We start from the raw sequence: 18,173 nt of genomic DNA, 5'->3' as shown, positions 1-18,173 counted from the left end.
TTTGCAGTTAAAGATAATCTACAATACTGTTTATTAAATTTAACACTCTCAGTAATGTACATGTATTGTGACACTATTTATCAAACAGCTCTTGTGCATAGAATATCGATTAACGTCCTGATAGCCGAACTGTCATATTACTCTTACAAACCCCCCATCTCAATAATGCAAGGGTTTAAAGCTAATCTGTTCTGTTCTGTTATAACCCCTTCATCTTAAAGATAACACAGGGATACGGAGTTTAAGGTTAAGTATCGGTCCTGATATCCACTCCATCTAATACATAACACATTGATAAAAAATTAAAGTTAAGTATCTGTTCTAAAAGCCGCTCCATCTGTAGAATAACACAGGGATAGGGGTTTTAAGGTTAAGAATTCGATCTGATAACCACTCCATCTTATACATATAACGGAGAATAGGGAATAAAGGTTAAATATAGCTGTTCTGATAACCACTCCAAGTGTAAGGTTAACATTTGTTCTGATAGCCGCTCCATCTGTAGAAATAATACTGGGATAAAGAGTCTAGGTTGAGTAACTATTGGAAACGACAATATTTCAAATCAAAGTTTATGATAGTAGCAGCTCTATGTTTTCGTTTCGCAAAAAAGGAGATTTTTCATATTTTTTTCTTTTGGAAAGGAACCTGGTATTCCATTTATATTTGAAGTCATAGTATTATCTGGACGCTTTGTTTTAGATAACAAATTATAACACAGTATATATCTAGTTCACAATGCCACAACACTACGAACAACTGGTGTTCGAAATGACTTATAAGACGAAAAAGGTGACGGATATTTTATCTTCTCTGTTTTATCAATTTATGACAATTGAAAATGTTTTGCATATAAGGTCAAAACAATTCTGAAAGGCATAGAATGACCGTTTTATTAAAATACAAAAATTACAAGCACAGGTTAACACCTTAAAGCATCAGTATTTAAAAGAGATTGACTACAGTAAAATACATGTGTTGAAGTTGTGTCACCAGGATTTGATAGGGATTAACAGTAAAATATAAACACGTGTCTTGATATATGTATAACTAGTATAAACATGTGTCGTGATAGATATTTCACCAATATAAACACGTGTCGTGGTAGATATATCATCAATGTAAACACGTGTCGAAGCAAATATATCACAGAAATAAACACGTGTCAGTGGTAGATATATCAGCAATATAAACACGTGTCGTGGTAGATATATCAGCAATATAAACACGTGTCGTGGTAGATATATCAACAATATAAACACGTGTCGTGGTAGATATATCAACAATATAAACACGTGTCGTGATAGATATATCAACAATATAAACACGTGTCGTGGTAGATATGTCATTAATATAAACACGTGTCGTGGTTGATATATCACAAATATAAACACGTGTCATTGTAGATATGTCAGTAATATAAACACGTGTAGTGGTAGATATATCAATAATATAAACACGTGTCATTGTAGATATATCAACAATATAAACACGTGTCGTGGTAGATATATCAGCAATATAAACACGTGTCGTGGTAGATATATCAACAATATAAGCACGTGTTATGGTAGATATATCAATAATATGAACATGTCATGGTACATATATCTGTAATATAAACACGTGTCGTGGTAAATATATCACAAATATAAACACGTGTCGTGGTAGATATATCAGCAATATAAACACGTGTCCTTGTAGATATATCTGCAATATAAACACGTGTCCTTGTAGATATATCAACAATATAAACACGTGTCGTGGTAGATATATCAACAATATCAACACGTGTCCTTGTAGATATATCTGCAATATAAAACTGTTATTATAATTACAAGTATAAAAACACTGTCGTGTAAGGTGAATCAACAGCATTTGAAAGTGATTTACTACAGTAAATATAAACAAGTGTCGTGGTAGATGTATCAACAATATTTAAATGTGATTTAATTTACAATACAGACACGTGTCGTGGTAGATGTATCATCTAGATAAAAATGTGATTTACTTTACAATGTAACAACGTGTCGTTGTAAATGTACCAACAACATTTAAATGTGATTTACTTTACAATGTAACAACGTGTCGTTGTAGATGTACCAACAACATTTAAATGTAATTTACTTTACAATATTAACACAAGTTGTGTTGGATGTATCAACCATATGTATATGTGAGTTAGAGTAAAATACAAAAAACTGTCGTGGTAGATGTATCAACCATTTCATATGTGACTTAAAAGATGCAAAACTTTTTAAAAGTAATTAATATCTGTTATGCAATTGATACCACTTGATGATCTATTAAAATCGATGTTTGATTTCTTCATTATTGTAGCGTTTATATAAAGTGGAATTCAAATATAAATTGTATCTATAATAAGGGATTTTTTGTGGAATTAACAATTGTGATTGGTGTTTTGAAAATACATATAAAATTTTAAAAAAAAAAGTGAAAAATAAGACACTTTTACCAAAGATTACATTGCCTGTCACCTTTCAAGGATGAACCGTATCGTTCAGTGAAAGCGAGACTTTTCTATTTCTATTTTATTTTTTCTCTGTTTTGTTGCCGATTGTATTGATATGATGTAGATGACTAGCTGTCGATGTGACTCTAATGTAAAATATACTTCAAAGTAGTTCAAAGTACTAATACGATAGATGTTTTCTTTCACAATCACGAGTGATATAATCTAACTTTTTAGAGTATGAATTGAAAGCTCATAAATGACAGGTTATGTCCAAAATTAACAAAATTCATGTTGCTGTAAAGACTAGTCACTAGCTGCTCAGCTTTTTCGGAAATAACTGTTCAGTTTAACTAAAATACTTGATTTTCTTCCTCTAACTTTTATCATGACATATTGTAGAGACCACAATTATATAACAAAGTATAACGTTATATCCCCTGGATCCCAAACGTGATCTAAAAAAGAAGCTATATTCTGGGTGCAACACCATTGACTTTAAATATATTTGATCTATTAATAGACCAATATAACAAGAGGTTTCCATTGTGTTTGTTCACTTGCTCTTATAAATACATTAAATAGGTTCTCCTTAGTATACACTCAGACTATCCTCTCTTCATTCTCTCAATCAGTTCCTAACGACTGCAGATTGTTGATATAAATGTTGTTTTATATAAGGAAAAGCATTCGGTATCGGTGAGTCAAAAGTCACTTTTTGTGTAAAGCATTTACAGTATATATGTAAAAAAATATATTTCAGAAAGTGAATTTGACTTAACAGCTTAATATCTATGTACATGCATATGCAGCAAATTATTAAAATAACTGCTTATATAAACTATGTACAATCAATATTTAAAAGTAAGTAACAGTACAATACATAACACATTAACAAGAAGAATGTCATCAACATTTGAAATTGCTGTAAAACACGTTTATAGTATGCAAAGGAATAAAACAATAATGAATCACCGCAATTAACATGATTAATCAGTATTGCACCGTCAGATAAACGTGATTTACACTAAAAACATCATAAAACAATAGTCACCTTAAAAGTAAAATTAATTTTATGCACTGAATTGTACCAATCCTGTAGCTCAACTTATCAATATGTACGTATGCAGGCAGATTATATATCCAGAATATTTTCCAGACATTCACTTATACGCTATATACAAATTCCATAAAAACCAATTGAAAAAAGTAGAGAAAACTTAAACCGGCATCAAATACTTTCGGACATAGTACGAAATATGTAGGTGAGGAACGTAAACCTGTATATCACTATAGTTATAAACTACCACGCTTTATCGGTGGTTCAAGTGCATACACAATTTTATACCGACAGTGTTCAGTAATATCCGTAGTCATTCCCATATCTCCCACTAAACTGTCTTGGTATCATCCACCATGTTTTTGTCACTCCCTCTCACCTCCATGTCTGTGCCTTTGTAGAACTCTCTATATGTCACATGTGATTCTTTAGCCCTGTTCCTTACTCTCCTAGGACGCGTTATGCGTGGTGGGAAATCCTTACCGTCTACCACACATTCCCTCTTCGTGTAAAGGTCAATCAGATTTTTCCAAACATCATCACACTTCAACAGATTTGTATTTCCTTAAAGCAGAAGCAATAGTTGTGACTGTACGAGAAACGCTAACAATTATCAGATAATTTTATATATTTGTTTCCAAGCTCAGATAAGAACAGATTCATTTTCGCGTGATTTATAATTTATTAGCATCTTTGTCATGTAATATGTGTCTTACTAATAAGTTTGTGGCTAACTAATGAGTTTGTGAACTACTAATGAGTTTGTGACCTACTAATCAGTTTGTGACCTACTAATCAGTTTGTGACTTACTAATGAGTGATATTCTTAAAACAGAATCTTTGTCTTGCAATCTGTGACTAATTAATGCATTTTTAAGTACTTAAGACCAGAGTTTTTGTCATCTAATCTGTGACTAACGAGGTGTTTGTTTTACGTACATGTGATAACCGGATATTCGTAGTATGTACTTATGGTGACGTGACGTTTGTAATACCCACCTGTGATAACGAGACGTTCATAGTATGTACTTATGGTGACGTGACGGTTGTTATACCCACCTGTGATAACCACATGTTCGTAGTTCGTACCTATGGTGACGAGACGTTTGTATCACGTACCTGTGATAACGAGACGGTTGTGATACCCACCTGTCATAACGAGATGTTCGTAGTACGGACCTATGGTGACGAGACGTTTGTAATACCAACCTGTGGTAACGAGACGTTTGTAGTACGTACCTGCGATAACGAGACGCTTGTAGTACGTACCTATGATGACGAGACGTTCGTAGAAAGGTACCTATGAAGAGGGGAGGTTTGTAGACAGTACCTGTGGTGACGAGACGTTCCTAGTACGTACCTATGGTGACGAGACGTTTGTAGTACGTACCTATGATGTCAAGACGTTTGTAGACAGTACCTATGATGACGAGCCGTTTGTAGTACGTACCTGTGGTGACGAGACGTTTATACTACGTACCAATATGTCAAGACGTTTGTAGACAGTACCTCTGGTGACGAGACGTTCGTAGTACGTACATATGGTGACGAGACGTTCGTAGTACGTACCTATGATGTCGAGACGTTTGTAGACAGTACCTCTGGTGACGAGACGTTCGTAGTACGTACATATGGTGACGAGACGTTCGTAGTACGTACCTATGATGTCGGGACGTTTGTAGTACGTACCTATGATGACGAGACGTTCGTAGTACGTACCTATGGTGACGAGACGTTCGTAGTACGTACCTATGGTGACGAGACGTTCGTAGTACGTACCTACGGTGACGAGACGTTTGTGGTACGTACCTATGATGACGAGACGTTCGTAGTACGTACCTATGGTGACGAGACATTTGTAGTACGTACCTATGGTGACGAGACGTTGGTAGTACGTACCTATGGTGACGAGACGTTTGTAGTACGTACCTATGGTGACGAGACGTTTGTAGTACGTACCTATGGTGACGAGACGTTTGTAGTACGTACCTATGATGTCGAGACGTTTGTAGACAGTACCTATGATGACGAGACGTTCGTAGTACGTACCTATGAAGACGGGAGGTTTGTAGACAGTACCTGTGGTGACGAGACTTTCCTAGTACGTACCTATGATGTCGAGACGTTTGTAGTACGTACCTATGATGACGAGACGTTTGTAGTACGTACCTATGGTGACGAGACGTTTGTAGTACGTGCCTGTGGTGACGAGACGTTTATACTACGTACCTATATGTCGAGACGTTTGTAATACGTACCTATGGTGACGAGCCGTTTGTAGTACGTACCTGTGGTGACGAGACGTTCCTAGTACGTACCTATGGTGACGAGACGTTTGTAGTACGCACCTATGGTGACGAGACGTTCGTAGTACGTACCTATGGTGACGAGACGGTTTTAATACCCACCTATGATGACGAGATGTTCATAGTACGTACTTATGGTGACGAGACGTTTGTAGTAGTACCTATGATGACGAGACGTTTGTATTACGTACCTATGATGACGAGACGTTTGAAGTAGTACCTATGATGACGAGACGCTTGTAATACGTATCTATGATGACGAGACGTTTGTAGTACGTATCTATGATGACGTTATCTTGCAAGTACATACCTAAAAGAACGATACCTAATTGGTACGTACCTATGGGGACGACACATTGTTAGTAAGTACCTATGGTGACGAGACGTTTGTAATACCAGCCAGTGATAACGAGACATTGTTCGTACATACCTGTGATGACTAGATCTTGCTAGTACATACTTAAGACAATGATACATTGTAGGTACGTACCTATGATGACCAGACAATGTTAGTATGGAGCTGAAGGAACGAGACATTGTAAGAACGTATTTGAGACCTTTGTAGAACGTACCTATGATAACGAGACCTTTACGAGCCCTAGAAAGTGCGACGTTTATCTGGTGCTCGTCAGTAATGAATCCAAGGTTCTGTTTACACCAACCAATTGTTGGATTGGGTTCAATTCTGTAGTCCGGTAAAGATCTAACGGTGCTGAAAATGACGTAGTCCCATTCTCCGCCTGTTTCAATATAGAAAATCTACACCATCGGTTCTAATAATGTAATATCAACACGCAACACTCATTTTTTCTGGTAAATGGTGCATATGTTAAATGAAAATTGGTGTCAGAATATTATCCTTTTAAACATCATTTAAATAAGTGAAATTATTCAAAAAGTCGATTTATAATATAACGCTGAATTTATGAATGATAATTGACAGGTAATGATGGAGATGATAACAATGGTATGTACCCTGACTGGCGACGACTGTGTGGACGTTACTGTTGATGTAGCCTGACGCCAATAAAGCCGTCTTGATGGCGTGACACTGGGCGTTGTACTGCGACATAACATTGATGTACCGCGGATTCACTCCCTCTACGGATACTATCCGTTTGAAAACATCAACCTGATAATGAAATACAATACAATAAAATAAAGATAAAAAGAAAATTCGTGGAATCTATATTTTATTAGGGACTATAACTGTTTGTACGTTTGATGATAATCCTATAATATTTGTGGGAGTTGTTGCTTCAGAACAGCAGAAAACACAATTTTCGTTAACAAAGGGGACATACCTCTGCTAAATTACGTCCGGCAAAAGTGGCGATCGCACTTGGCATAGCCCTTAAAGTATTTTACTTTGTTATGTCGTTTGTAGAAAATTCGTTAACATTTGTTGCAGTTATTGCACGGAAAGGAAGCCTGACAGACGGACAGACAGATGTAAAGACGACCGAACCGACGGCCGGACTGACGAACCCAAATAAAGTCCTCCGTTTCGGTGAATGCTGTGATAAACATATTAATACAACTATAAATATATCAACAGTTAAAACATTTACGTGATTAGCTGACGATAAATCAACAAAATGAAGGGGCCTCTCTTACCACTTTTTCCACTTCCGCTTTGTTGCTACAAGATTGTTCATTCCCCTCGTATGTTGATACCGTAAGATATTCCTCTCCTCCCTCCACGTGACACAGAATGTGCGGAGTTTCCCGATACTTCCACAGACCTAGAGGATTTTGCTCCATCCATGCCGTTGAGGGTGCAGTCTGAAGTTGATTATGATAAAACTGGGCAGAAATGAAGTCGCATAACCGTGGGTTCTGTACAAAAAAAAAGCAAAATACTTGTCCTTCTTTCACAACGAATGTATGCATGCATGCGTTTGTAATGGAGAATGAAAATTTGATGACATCATTGCAAACACGACCATGTTCCCTATCAATCGTTTAGTGTCGTAGTAAGCATGTTGGTATTACAATATAAACGTGTGTGTTTAATTAAATATTAGTATATCTCAATTATTTGATAAAATTCGTCCTATTAAACATCTATAATACAAGGGCAACGCCGAGTCGTATATCTCTTGTTAAGGGAACCACTATTGTAAATACAAATTGATACTTAGTATCTCAAAATATCGAGTTATCATCTCAAAATTTAGTATACCGTGTGTCATTTCTGAAATCAAATTTCATCTTTAATTGGTCGTGCGACCTTCTATTAACTATTCATGGTATACATTTCCTTAGAAAATCATAAAAATTAGTATTTCTATAAAGATAGAAAAATAAAGAAAAAGAAAAAGAAACCAGCTTGGTAATGTGATAGTTGACATGACTTAATAATGATAAGCATGTTTGTGTATCAATACTTATAAGTTGACGGTTTCACTTTTATCATCAGATATATGATAACAGATACAAACAGAAATACAACGCATACTTACGCATACAAAATTACTTTCAAGCCACTATCATCTTTACATGATCTTTTTCTAGCACATTTCTTGCATATTCAACAACTGTCAAATAGTGGTTTCTATATTGTTAGTATTTCATGACATTGAAATCCACTCGAGCGATTTCTGCCACAACAGTTTGATATTCGAATTTTTAAGACTCTAACCTTAAATCTTAAGAATACTAACTCGTAATATTTTTAAATAATAAGCCGAAGCTCAAAAACTTAAAATTTCGACTTTCTTAACCAACAGTTTCAGATAATAACAAGGTTTGAGGATACTAACCCAAAATTTTAAAATTCGAATTCGAGATTGTATTTTTTTCGGAAGTTAGATCGAGCCATTCCATCATGCAACGTTCTAGGATATTACATTGTGGTCATGTGACCCGGAAAGGTTTGTCTTTCACTAAGTCGACAAGGGTTTGATTCCCAAGTGGGCACCTGTCAAATCACGTTTTATTCGCTAACACTAATTTTTTGTCACATCAATGACTACAAAAGCCATTCAAGCTATTAGCTCCTTAAAAAAATAGGGTTATATACACTAGAGCCAAAATGAATCATAAACTGTACAACATAATTGGACTCCTCCGTAATGCTATGGGACTAAAGAGTCAAAATATGGATGGATCATTGGAAAAGATTCATAATTCAATAGATTTTATATTTTTCAATATTGGATTTATTTACTATACAAATGAATTAAAATCTGACAAGCAGGCTACGGTAGATCTAGCCATTCCATCATGCAACGTTCTAGGACATTGTGGTCATGTGACCTGGAAAGGCCTGTCTTTCACTAAGTCGACAAGTTTTTTTTTACAGTTATATAGTCGCTTTAAAGCATGTAGTTTTTCGTTGTGAGTGAACTGCATATTGGAATATGTTTGATCAGTACTGAGCCGCATGCTATAATCAATGTTGAAAAATCATTTCAAATCGTAAACCGCTTTTTTCATATCAATATAAAAATGTTAAAAGAAGTAGAAGCAAGGTTGAAAAAAAACTTACCATTCGATATTGTGTTGAAAGGAGGATTGCCGCTTTCGACCTTCGCTCAAAGAGGGATTTTTCTAGACCAAGTCTTGCAGCATGTTGACACATGACTACGGGTCTGAGCTGTTTATGGTCTCCAATCAGAACCACTTGTTCCGCTCTGGTGGCGATTATGGTAGCTAGAGTCTCTGGTTCTGTGCACATTCCGCTCTCGTCAATGATACACTGAAATATTCTGTTTTTGGTGGAACGAATGAACTTTGTATTTGTAGTCATAGTTGTTGTGCAGAAAATGACGTCATAGTTCTGTAATTCTTCCTGTTCAGCTTTGGTGAGAAGTGCGTTGTACTTTTTGAGTTTAGTTTTAAACTCTTTAGCTTGATCTGGATGTATGATTGTCGAAAGATCGCGGACTTGGTGAAAGTACTTGTCGTATTCTCTTATTTTATCGGCATGTGGTTTTCCCGGTCTTCTAATCAAATGATGTAAGGCGATGTCACGCAGAACTTCGTCTGGTCTGTTTCCTGCCCTTCTCGACTTGGAAGAGAGCTTTCCTGGGATGGGGTAGTCCATACCTTCATGCGACGCCCCGTACATTCTAATCATTCTTGGTGCCAACTCACCTAGTTTTGTCCTTGTCCACTCTGCAGACAAAATCTTTGTATATCAAACACTTAACATAAATAAAATTATAACACAAGTGTTAAATTAGAGTTCCGTAACCAACAAAGGAAATGCCACCAATCACGACAGACACGCCAATATTAAAAAGCCGGCTGAACATTCCGCATCTGTTGACAGTCTGATAAGAATATGTGTGCATTCAGTTTGGTACATCGCTTTAAAAAAATTGAGTAGACTGTTGATTAATTTCTGACCAGGAAACACTGGCTGCGTTAGGCTTTGTTTCTCGTGTAATGGATTTCTGAAGAGAATTCTAGACTTTGTTTATATTCTGTACCAAGTTTCAAAAACTATTTAACATTTTTCGGTTTATACTTCGGACAGCTCCGTTATTGTTACTTTTCTTTCTTGTCATTGTACCAAAAGGTACGGATTCTCCACATAGCATTCCTAAGACCCTAGTTTGATAAATGCACGAAACTTGGAATGGGATTTTAGCCATACTCTTGAAACTTGTAATGTTTTTGCAATGGGCGTAGCAAGCGATATACTTAGAAGTTTTGGACATTGAAGAACGTGTTTTTTAGTGCTCAGATATAGACTCTTAATAGCTAAATCTTGTTACTTTACACCTCTTTTACTCGTTTAGAAAACAGGACACTCCAAACGATACCAGTTCAATTTTAGTACCAAATACATTACATACGCACGTGTCCGATTCTATGGTAATCTGCACATACACATACAAGCACACCCACATGCACTTCAAACCCACACTCATATACTCACATAACCACCACACGCTCACATTTACAAAACCACATCTTCATATATACCAAAAAGTAATAATTAAATAAGTATTTATATAATAATCCGAATTCTTATGCTAATGACCGTAGCGACTAAACAACAACTGTTCTGAATACATATTGAAAAAATTAGATGATCTGACCACACGGGAACCTTGTACGATGTTTACTTGCCGAAATATACGCAATTTAATTCCAATCCAAACCGCCACACAGCTTCAGGTCGCCATCTTTGTTCAAATCAAAGCATCTGGGCGTTTGAAAGAGTCAGTACTGCAAAGCTTCTAAACGATCTTGTGATGCAAATTTTAAGATTATAATAGAAACGAAATGTGAATTTTAGAATGATTTTATTTCAATTACTTATGCTTTAGTTTAGCGAATCGTAGCAATTATTTACGATGAAACTTTAATGTTGCACTAAATACTGATCACAATATTTTTATTCAGACATTTTTTTATTTTTTCCATTTCATTTCATTTCAAGTGTTGATTTAGATTTCCCAATAAATTCGCGGGAAATTAATTTGATGACGTAACCGGAAGTCCACATGCTATTAGAACGTGACCCGGAAAACATGCATGACGACAATAAAAACAGAAGATCATTGAACATTATACCGGATTATTTTCCCATTTTTTGAGACACCAATGTGCTAAAATACAACGGAAGGTAGCACTGATTTTGTTCATAGCTATCGCATTAAGTAAAACGAGCAGTTATTGCCAAAATAGCAGCATTTGCTTCGACTAGTTAGGCTAGACCTACTTTCGTTTTACAGTTTACAGATATAGTAAATAATTCATCTTCTCAACCAGTCGATCTAATTGCTTATCCGCGGGATTTTCTATTAAGCATATTTGTACTTCTCATCAGAAACGTATATACCTGATATAAAAGTCTCTGTTCTCATGTAAAATGCATCTTTGTTTAAAATTGACTGGTATGCAGGTCGGACCCGACTTCCCTCATGATCAGCTGACCCTGACCACAGGTCCACGTTGTGATCGTATCCTTTCGTAAACACTTCATAATAGATGTTTATACCCACGGCAGATTTGTCTTGATTACTACAATTTTCTACCTTCTTGCAGAGATATTATAATGTTAAAGATAATGTAACTATAGATTGCAAAATACTGCACATATCATTCAACGAAAGACCATGCTTTCCCTAGATGTAAAAGTATTAGAATATAATGCTACTGCTCACACAATATATTTTTTTATAATATTTATTCTTTAAGTCGATGTATATGGCAACATTTTAAATACTTTAATATATATAAATACTTATAATCGGTTAGCTTGTAATAATAATAATAAAAGCATATGTTTATTCCCTTACCTAGGTACATTTACAATCGTTCTCACACATAAAAAGGTCAAACATTAATAGAAAATAATAAACAATTAATAATGTATGTAAAATCAAAGAATAAGAAAATAGTATCATTGGATTATGATTAAGATATCTTAAATATGGTTAAATAAATTTCGAATAAATGAATGAATAAAAATGATATTGTTAAAAACAGTAATGTTTACATAAATAATAACGTATAAAACGAATAAAAATGATTTAAAAATGATAGACAAAGTGCAATGATAATAACCCTTGAGGCTCTAAGCCTAGGTAAAAAAGGCACTAAAATGATATATTTGTAAAGAAATGTAAATTAAAGAGGAAGTGTAGATACTGCATGAGTATGTGGTGGTAGTTGTGGTGTATTTATTCATTTGAGAGAAATAGTGTACGCTTTCTTTTCCTTTTATGCACAAAAATATGTATGCATGGTGCTGTTAGTATGAAAAATGTGGATTTAATTCAAGACACAGTTGTTTACAAACTGCTGTAAGTGTGTGCTAGTGCAATTGTCCTTATCGCTGGGCATTCGCAAAAGCAAGACAAAATTGCTTTATTTCGATATATGGACCAGATGAAAAAATCAACTGTTAATAATTTGTCTGGCGATTCAATTTTGGTAGGAGGTGAACAAAATGTGAAAAAATGAGTTGTACATGTACGTACTTGCCACAAGATCAATAGATTTGTTGGATGGACCGCAGAATACAAGTTGTTTGAAAGGATTTCCTCTTTGGCGCCAGATCCGGTTCAGCTTGGTGAACAGGTAAAGCAGTTTGATACCAGTACATGTTTTTCCAGTTCCTTTCAAATGAGACACCATAAAGAGCATACAGACCTACATATATACACTAGTATACTAGCTTCATTACAAATATTACATATCAACAACATCTCTTGCCTTACTTATCTAACAGGAGAGGAAAATGCAACGGCAAGGCGGGGGCTCGAACTCGGGACTCGAACCAGGGACTCGAACCCGGGTTTTCCAAGCTCGAGACGGACGCTCTAACCATCTGCGCTATCTGGCCATCGGCGTTCAGCCAGTCAAGTTACGCTATATTCCTCCATCCTTTATTAAATTCTTCGACACCAAAGACATACATGATACCCACAGGCGCTTGCACAGAAAATGAGAATTAAAAAAAAAGAAGATATCTGTGGTATGTACAGTGGATTATATGAACTTTCAACCCCGTATGTAAATGAGGAATCTGGACAGGCTGAGGGATGAGTTTGAAAAATGGTGTTTTGTTGGAGGAATTCGTCGATGTTTTAACGGATTATTGTGTTTTAGATGTAACAATTCGTATTGAGTGACACGGTAGGTTAAAGATGAATGTTTCTAGATGACGGTAGTATATAGTATGCGCCGTGTCAGTTTGAATAAATGCGTTTTTTAGTCAATTGAAGTGTGGTGGTGTGCCGTTTCGCTCGTGGCGGAGTTGCCAGCGTTGTACTTAACAGATTACACATACCACTGTCATATAATTTGTTTTTGAAAATCACGTTTTCTATGCAAGCACCTGTGATGATGCCCTAAACCACCTCCATGGTATTTAGTTGGGCGCAAAATGTAACAGTAGTGGAAAATTAACGACCAGATAGGGACTTGAAACCGGGACCTCCAATTCTAGACGGACGCTCTAACCATTTGAGCTACATGGCCACCGGCGTTCAGCCTAGTCTAGATCCGCTGCACCTAAAAGAGTAACAAAAATGTCAACATGGGGACAATATGTAATATATGACTTAACGTTATCAATACCTGGTGGTCCTTGAATAAATGTTAGCCTGTTACAAAGAGCTGTGAATATTGCCTGGCGCTGTTTGGGATTGTTGGGGGCCAGACCCAACACATTCACTTCTGTTTCCATTTGTTGCGCTAATCTTAAGTAATTTCTGTCTGAAATATAAATAGTACAAATAATTTAAAAGAGTTTAAAACATGCAATTGACAATGCCCTTCATTACATAGATTAACTTTTTATGAATAGGGACGACCACAGACAATAATGATTTTTACCTTTTTTATATTAATTTGATTAATTTAGTCATTATTATATCAATAAATAGAACCTTTATTGGCTAAGCCTGGGGCAAATCTTTATGAAAGTTAAAATTTTGTCTTTTTGGATTTTACAACTGAAAACTAAAAATCATGCTTAATAGAAATTGAAATATGAAAACAAACTATAAACTAAACTTCACAAACCTAAATGGTTACTCTTTTGTCCGAGGGCAGCTTCCAAAGCAACAGGTTTCGCTTTGGGAAGACACAACAGGGCAGCCTCTGTTCTTCTGTTAGAAAAAATGATGAACACACGCTTATTACGATAACCTCAGCATACAAAAAAAAAAGAAAAAAATTTAATTTAATCGCAGGTAAAAAATAAATCAGTAAAATAGTTTGTACTATGAATATGAACAATGAAAGAAGCAACGACAAGACATACCAAAACAGGAAAACAACAAAATCTCACATGACCATCGGCAAAAAAATCTTACAAGACATGGATTTCGGAACACACTTACCTGTCCGACTCGAGTTTGGTAAGAATCTCCACACTGCAGACATGCGTAGAACGTTTCTGTAACAGTGCCGGTCGTCTTGGGCTTGTCCCATGAAGCTTGAAGTGAACCAAAATTTCCCCTTTTCTACTTTCAATCTTGTCGACTTGACCATGAGCTAGCCAAATTCGTTTTCCTCCAGGAGTTCCTTTGTGGGCTGTGTTGCTGTCGATATAGGGACATTTGATACACAAGAAATCCAAGCATGGGACATACTCGTGTTGACCTTTTGATTTGTCATTTTCATTTTCATACAAAAGGAAAGACATTGATTTCGCATTGCACACAATGTTTCTAATATCACAAAACGTCTTTGTTAGTATAAATGATCCGTCAATTTCGTTCAATGTTACCGTAAGGTCATTTATCGTAATTGAATCCTCTCTAGCTGCTAATGTCGTGTTTTCCATTCGCAGTAATGGCATCCATGTCTTCAGGTATTCGTCTATTGACCGGTAATGAGCAGAATGTACAGCCCTCGTTGCGTACGTAGCCAAATACTTCACTGGGTCCTGCACGTGTTGCAAACAAAACTTCACGTTATTTGTTAGTTCTAATAACTGCGGATACGGTAGGAGAACACCCTTCTGGGATTCGGAACCAAAAAGAACTGACACAATTTGTGCATGGTTGAAAGACATGCTAAATTCACAAAAATGCCTTGTTATGACACCTTCCTTGACTTCTGAACTGACGTCTGGCACAGTCAACGTACATGCCGGGACGAAGGATCTCATTTGGTCTGCTTCAAGGAAATCGGCATGTGCAGAGATAGTGCTCTTAAGCATTTCATTTTTTCCCATGATTAACGATTTCAGAATATCTGTCCAGCGAGAATATTGCTGAAACGTAGTGTTTTGGTGCGGATCGATGCGGATATCTGAATGATCTCCAATTGATGAAGCATAGCCTGTATCGGAATATAAGCGTTTTTGCCAGGCCAGGGTTAGGATGTTAAATGGTCTATCATCATCTTTGTCTGTTGTAAACTTTGGTTGACATGACACATTCAGCAAGTTAATTGCCACGTCTCTGCACTGTTGGGGTAAAACGTTCATCCCTGGGATGTGGAATGTAATACTTTGATCGGATACGTCCTCAAAAAAAACAGTTCAACATCATAGGATGGTCTGTGAGAACATAGCTGTGCTGCAGGATTTTACATTGCTTTCCATATTTCTTCGCACGTCTTGAAACATCATTGATCTGACTGCATATTTCAACAATGTCGGATGTTGTATATGGCGCCATCTGTTTGTCAAGTACGGCATGAATCAGACGATGTGTAATCAAATCTGCATATCTCCGGATAGGAGACGTGAAATGTGTGTAGTGTGATATACCAAGAGAGAAGTGTGATTGCTCCTGCTGAGTTTGCACATCCCCAAGGCATCTGTATTCAGCATTTTCTTGGAATTGTATCCATTCTGACAAAGCAAGTGCCTGTTCTGGATGAAGTTCATCGCTACCGATGAGTTTGAAAGCTTCTCGAAAATTGCCTTTGCGAACCTGTTCCTCTAGAAACGACCAAATCCATGCTTGCATGCAAATAACTACATTGTATTTCGCCGGAGGGGCATTTTCAATGTTCAGTTGTCTATGTTGATTTGGTTTTATGTTTTGCAATTTGAATACTATATCGGCAATCCGCGGAAATCGTGTCATCCATAAATTTACCTTTTCTGGGGAAGGGGCATCCTGACATCGCAACATTGCACAGTCTTCGAATGTTTTACATACAGTCTCAGCGACCGATTGGTTTGACAGTATCATGAATTCTTCTACCATATAATGCGCTTCTGGTGAACCAAAGACAGAATCGCTGTCTACCTTCCCGGAGAGATTGGCATCTGTTGGAAGTGCATGCATCGCTTCACCTAGTCTACTACATCTAAGTTTCCTTGCTATGCTAAATATCGTTTTGATGTCTTCTGATAAAGTTTCGTCTTTAGTACGATCTAGTATTATATCTTGTATTTCACCGTACGTGAATTGGCGTCGTGACTTGACTACTGTTTTTCGGAGGCAATGGTTTTCTAACTTCCCTTCGAGTGTGAACCGAAAAAATAAGGACAAAGCAAGCCTTGGCCGATGTGGAAGCAAGCTGCAAAGGTTCTCGCTTAGTGGCACCGGCAGCATGTGGTAAGGACGTTTACCATTTTCTGGATAAAATGTAGTGCCTCTATGCCTTGCTTCATCATCTATTTTGTCCCCTTTTCGCACAAAGATCGTTACATCTGCTATATGCACCCCGACCTCAACTACACCGTTCTGAAGTCTTCGGAGACTAAGTGCGTCGTCAAGATCTGTTGAACCTTCAGGATCGATTGTGAATATAGAATGTGAATCTGTTAAATCATTTCTGCCTTCTAACATCGCACGAGGCAAACATTCTTTTTCACTCGTAATAATTTGAACAGCTTCAACAGTGTCCTTATTATATGCCGTCGGGACCTGATACTGGATTTCCAGAATTTTTAAAGCGCTGCTTACATCTCCGTCAGACCTCAGGATTTTAATCACAGCCCCAAGAGGATAGATTGCATCCCAACGTATGTATACAACTAGAAATACATAATGTTTTTTGGAAGGATTAACATTAACTACTTCTCTTAAAGATAAGTCCTTTGTCTTTGAATTGTACTGGTATGTTTCAACTTGGAATTTTCCTTTCACATTTTGGTTGAAAACATGGATCTTTGGTACTGTTTTATCCAGTGGTCTCATGAGGTAGTAGTCAACGTCATCCAATTCACAGAGAAGGACTGGATGTTCTATATGTTGAAACCGCTTTGACGACAGTTTTCCAACAACTCTTCCAAATGCCTTGAAATTATGATCAAGTGTCTTATTGAAATGTGGTATTTCCTTAGTGTTGTGGTTATGGTTCAATATTTCCACTACTACTTCATCTCCTGAAAAGTATTTTCCACATTTTGACCGACCACTGATTTCGATAGACCTTAGGTTTTTTTCTGGTTTTGATAATATGCATATGGATTTGTGAGCAGATTCAATTTGAAGAGAACAAACTTTGAATCGTTTAGGCTGATCTCGCAGTAAAGTGTGCAGTGTATCGATGGAAAGACCAGTCTGGTAAAAGGTTTTCCTATCCTTGAAATCAAATCTTTGAATGAACTTCTCAGATAACGCAGCGCCATGCATAATCATCTGATATTCAAGTTCCTTGATTCCAACTTCTACTTCCTCTGCGTTAGTGTCTAATTCTTCATCGTCAAATAAACATTCAGTTTCAGCGATAGATAAGGACTCATCATCTGAATAGCCATTTGCGTAATTCTCTTTACCGAACCATTTTATTGACTGTGTTCGTGAACTGCTTGCGTCCATCAGATCGAGGTCAACGCTTCGTGGACGCCCATGTTTGCATTTGTCTCGTTGTTTGTGATCTAAGGCATGCGCCCGATCCCTCGATTTGGCTGAAATAAAACACTAAGAAATTTTCAAACTGAAGATGGAAAACGATG

The 18,173-nt window shown here is 36.6% G+C and overlaps 3 protein-coding genes across 4 annotated transcripts in view; all 3 read right to left on the bottom strand.

Annotated features, from left to right (window-relative positions):
* Positions 1 to 870: 870 nt before the first annotated feature.
* On the bottom strand, positions 871 to 9,952 carry LOC117325679 (helicase with zinc finger domain 2-like). 2 transcript variants are annotated; one of them, XR_004532361.1, is made up of 6 exons: positions 9,330 to 9,952; positions 7,454 to 7,675; positions 6,812 to 6,968; positions 6,409 to 6,576; positions 1,965 to 4,094; positions 871 to 1,819 (listed from the first exon to the last, which is right to left on the bottom strand). XR_004532361.1 is itself a non-coding variant. In XM_033882094.1 (5 exons), the coding sequence occupies exons 1-5, from the start codon at positions 9,918 to 9,920 to the stop codon at positions 3,862 to 3,864; spliced, it is 1,371 nt and encodes a 456-aa protein (XP_033737985.1). In that variant the 5' UTR covers positions 9,921 to 9,952; the 3' UTR covers positions 1,865 to 3,861. The 2 variants fall into 2 exon arrangements, 1 of the variants encoding a protein (XP_033737985.1); XM_033882094.1 differs by lacking the exon at positions 871 to 1,819 and having other exon boundaries at positions 1,865 to 4,094.
* A 3,844-nt stretch (positions 9,953 to 13,796) lies between these two features.
* Positions 13,797 to 15,743, bottom strand: LOC117326478 (helicase with zinc finger domain 2-like). Its single transcript, XM_033883227.1, has 4 exons — positions 14,650 to 15,743; positions 14,330 to 14,415; positions 13,916 to 14,020; positions 13,797 to 13,816 (listed from the first exon to the last, which is right to left on the bottom strand). The coding sequence occupies exons 1-4, from the start codon at positions 15,741 to 15,743 to the stop codon at positions 13,797 to 13,799; spliced, it is 1,305 nt and encodes a 434-aa protein (XP_033739118.1).
* Positions 15,744 to 15,783: 40 nt separating this feature from the next.
* The window catches only part of LOC117326477 (helicase with zinc finger domain 2-like), a 4,996-nt gene continuing 2,606 nt past the window's right edge, over positions 15,784 to 18,173 (bottom strand). Inside the window, exon 2 of the mRNA XM_033883226.1 lies at positions 15,784 to 18,125. Coding sequence (XP_033739117.1) covers positions 15,784 to 18,125 — 2,342 coding nt within the window. The remainder of the gene's footprint in view (positions 18,126 to 18,173) is intronic.

This window comes from Pecten maximus, chromosome 4 (assembly GCF_902652985.1).
Source record: "Pecten maximus chromosome 4, xPecMax1.1, whole genome shotgun sequence".
NCBI classification, from domain to species: Eukaryota; Metazoa; Mollusca; class Bivalvia; order Pectinida; family Pectinidae; genus Pecten; species Pecten maximus.
The sequence above is the reverse complement of the archived record's forward strand: the minus strand, read 5'-3'. Positions and strand labels throughout refer to the sequence as shown.

What these genes read in the sequence shown, in the direction of transcription:
- LOC117325679 (XM_033882094.1), bottom strand. Translation starts at nt 9,920, where the DNA reads ATGATTAGAATGTACGGGGCGTCGCATGAAGGTATGGACTACCCCATC. An exon ending in AAGCGGAAGTGGAAAAAGTG is followed by an intron (nt 6,969 to 7,453) that starts GTAAGAGAGGCC and finishes TTTCATTATCAG; the next exon opens with GTTGATGTTTTCAAACGGAT. An exon ending in CACAGTCGTCGCCAGTCAGG is followed by an intron (nt 6,577 to 6,811) that starts GTACATACCATT and finishes ATATTGAAACAG; the next exon opens with GCGGAGAATGGGACTACGTC.
- LOC117326478 (XM_033883227.1), bottom strand. Translation starts at nt 15,743, where the DNA reads ATGAACGTTTTACCCCAACAGTGCAGAGACGTGGCAATTAACTTGCTG. An exon ending in ACCAAACTCGAGTCGGACAG is followed by an intron (nt 14,416 to 14,649) that starts GTAAGTGTGTTC and finishes TTTTTCTAACAG; the next exon opens with AAGAACAGAGGCTGCCCTGT. An exon ending in GGCAATATTCACAGCTCTTT is followed by an intron (nt 13,817 to 13,915) that starts GTAACAGGCTAA and finishes TTACTCTTTTAG; the next exon opens with GTGCAGCGGATCTAGACTAG.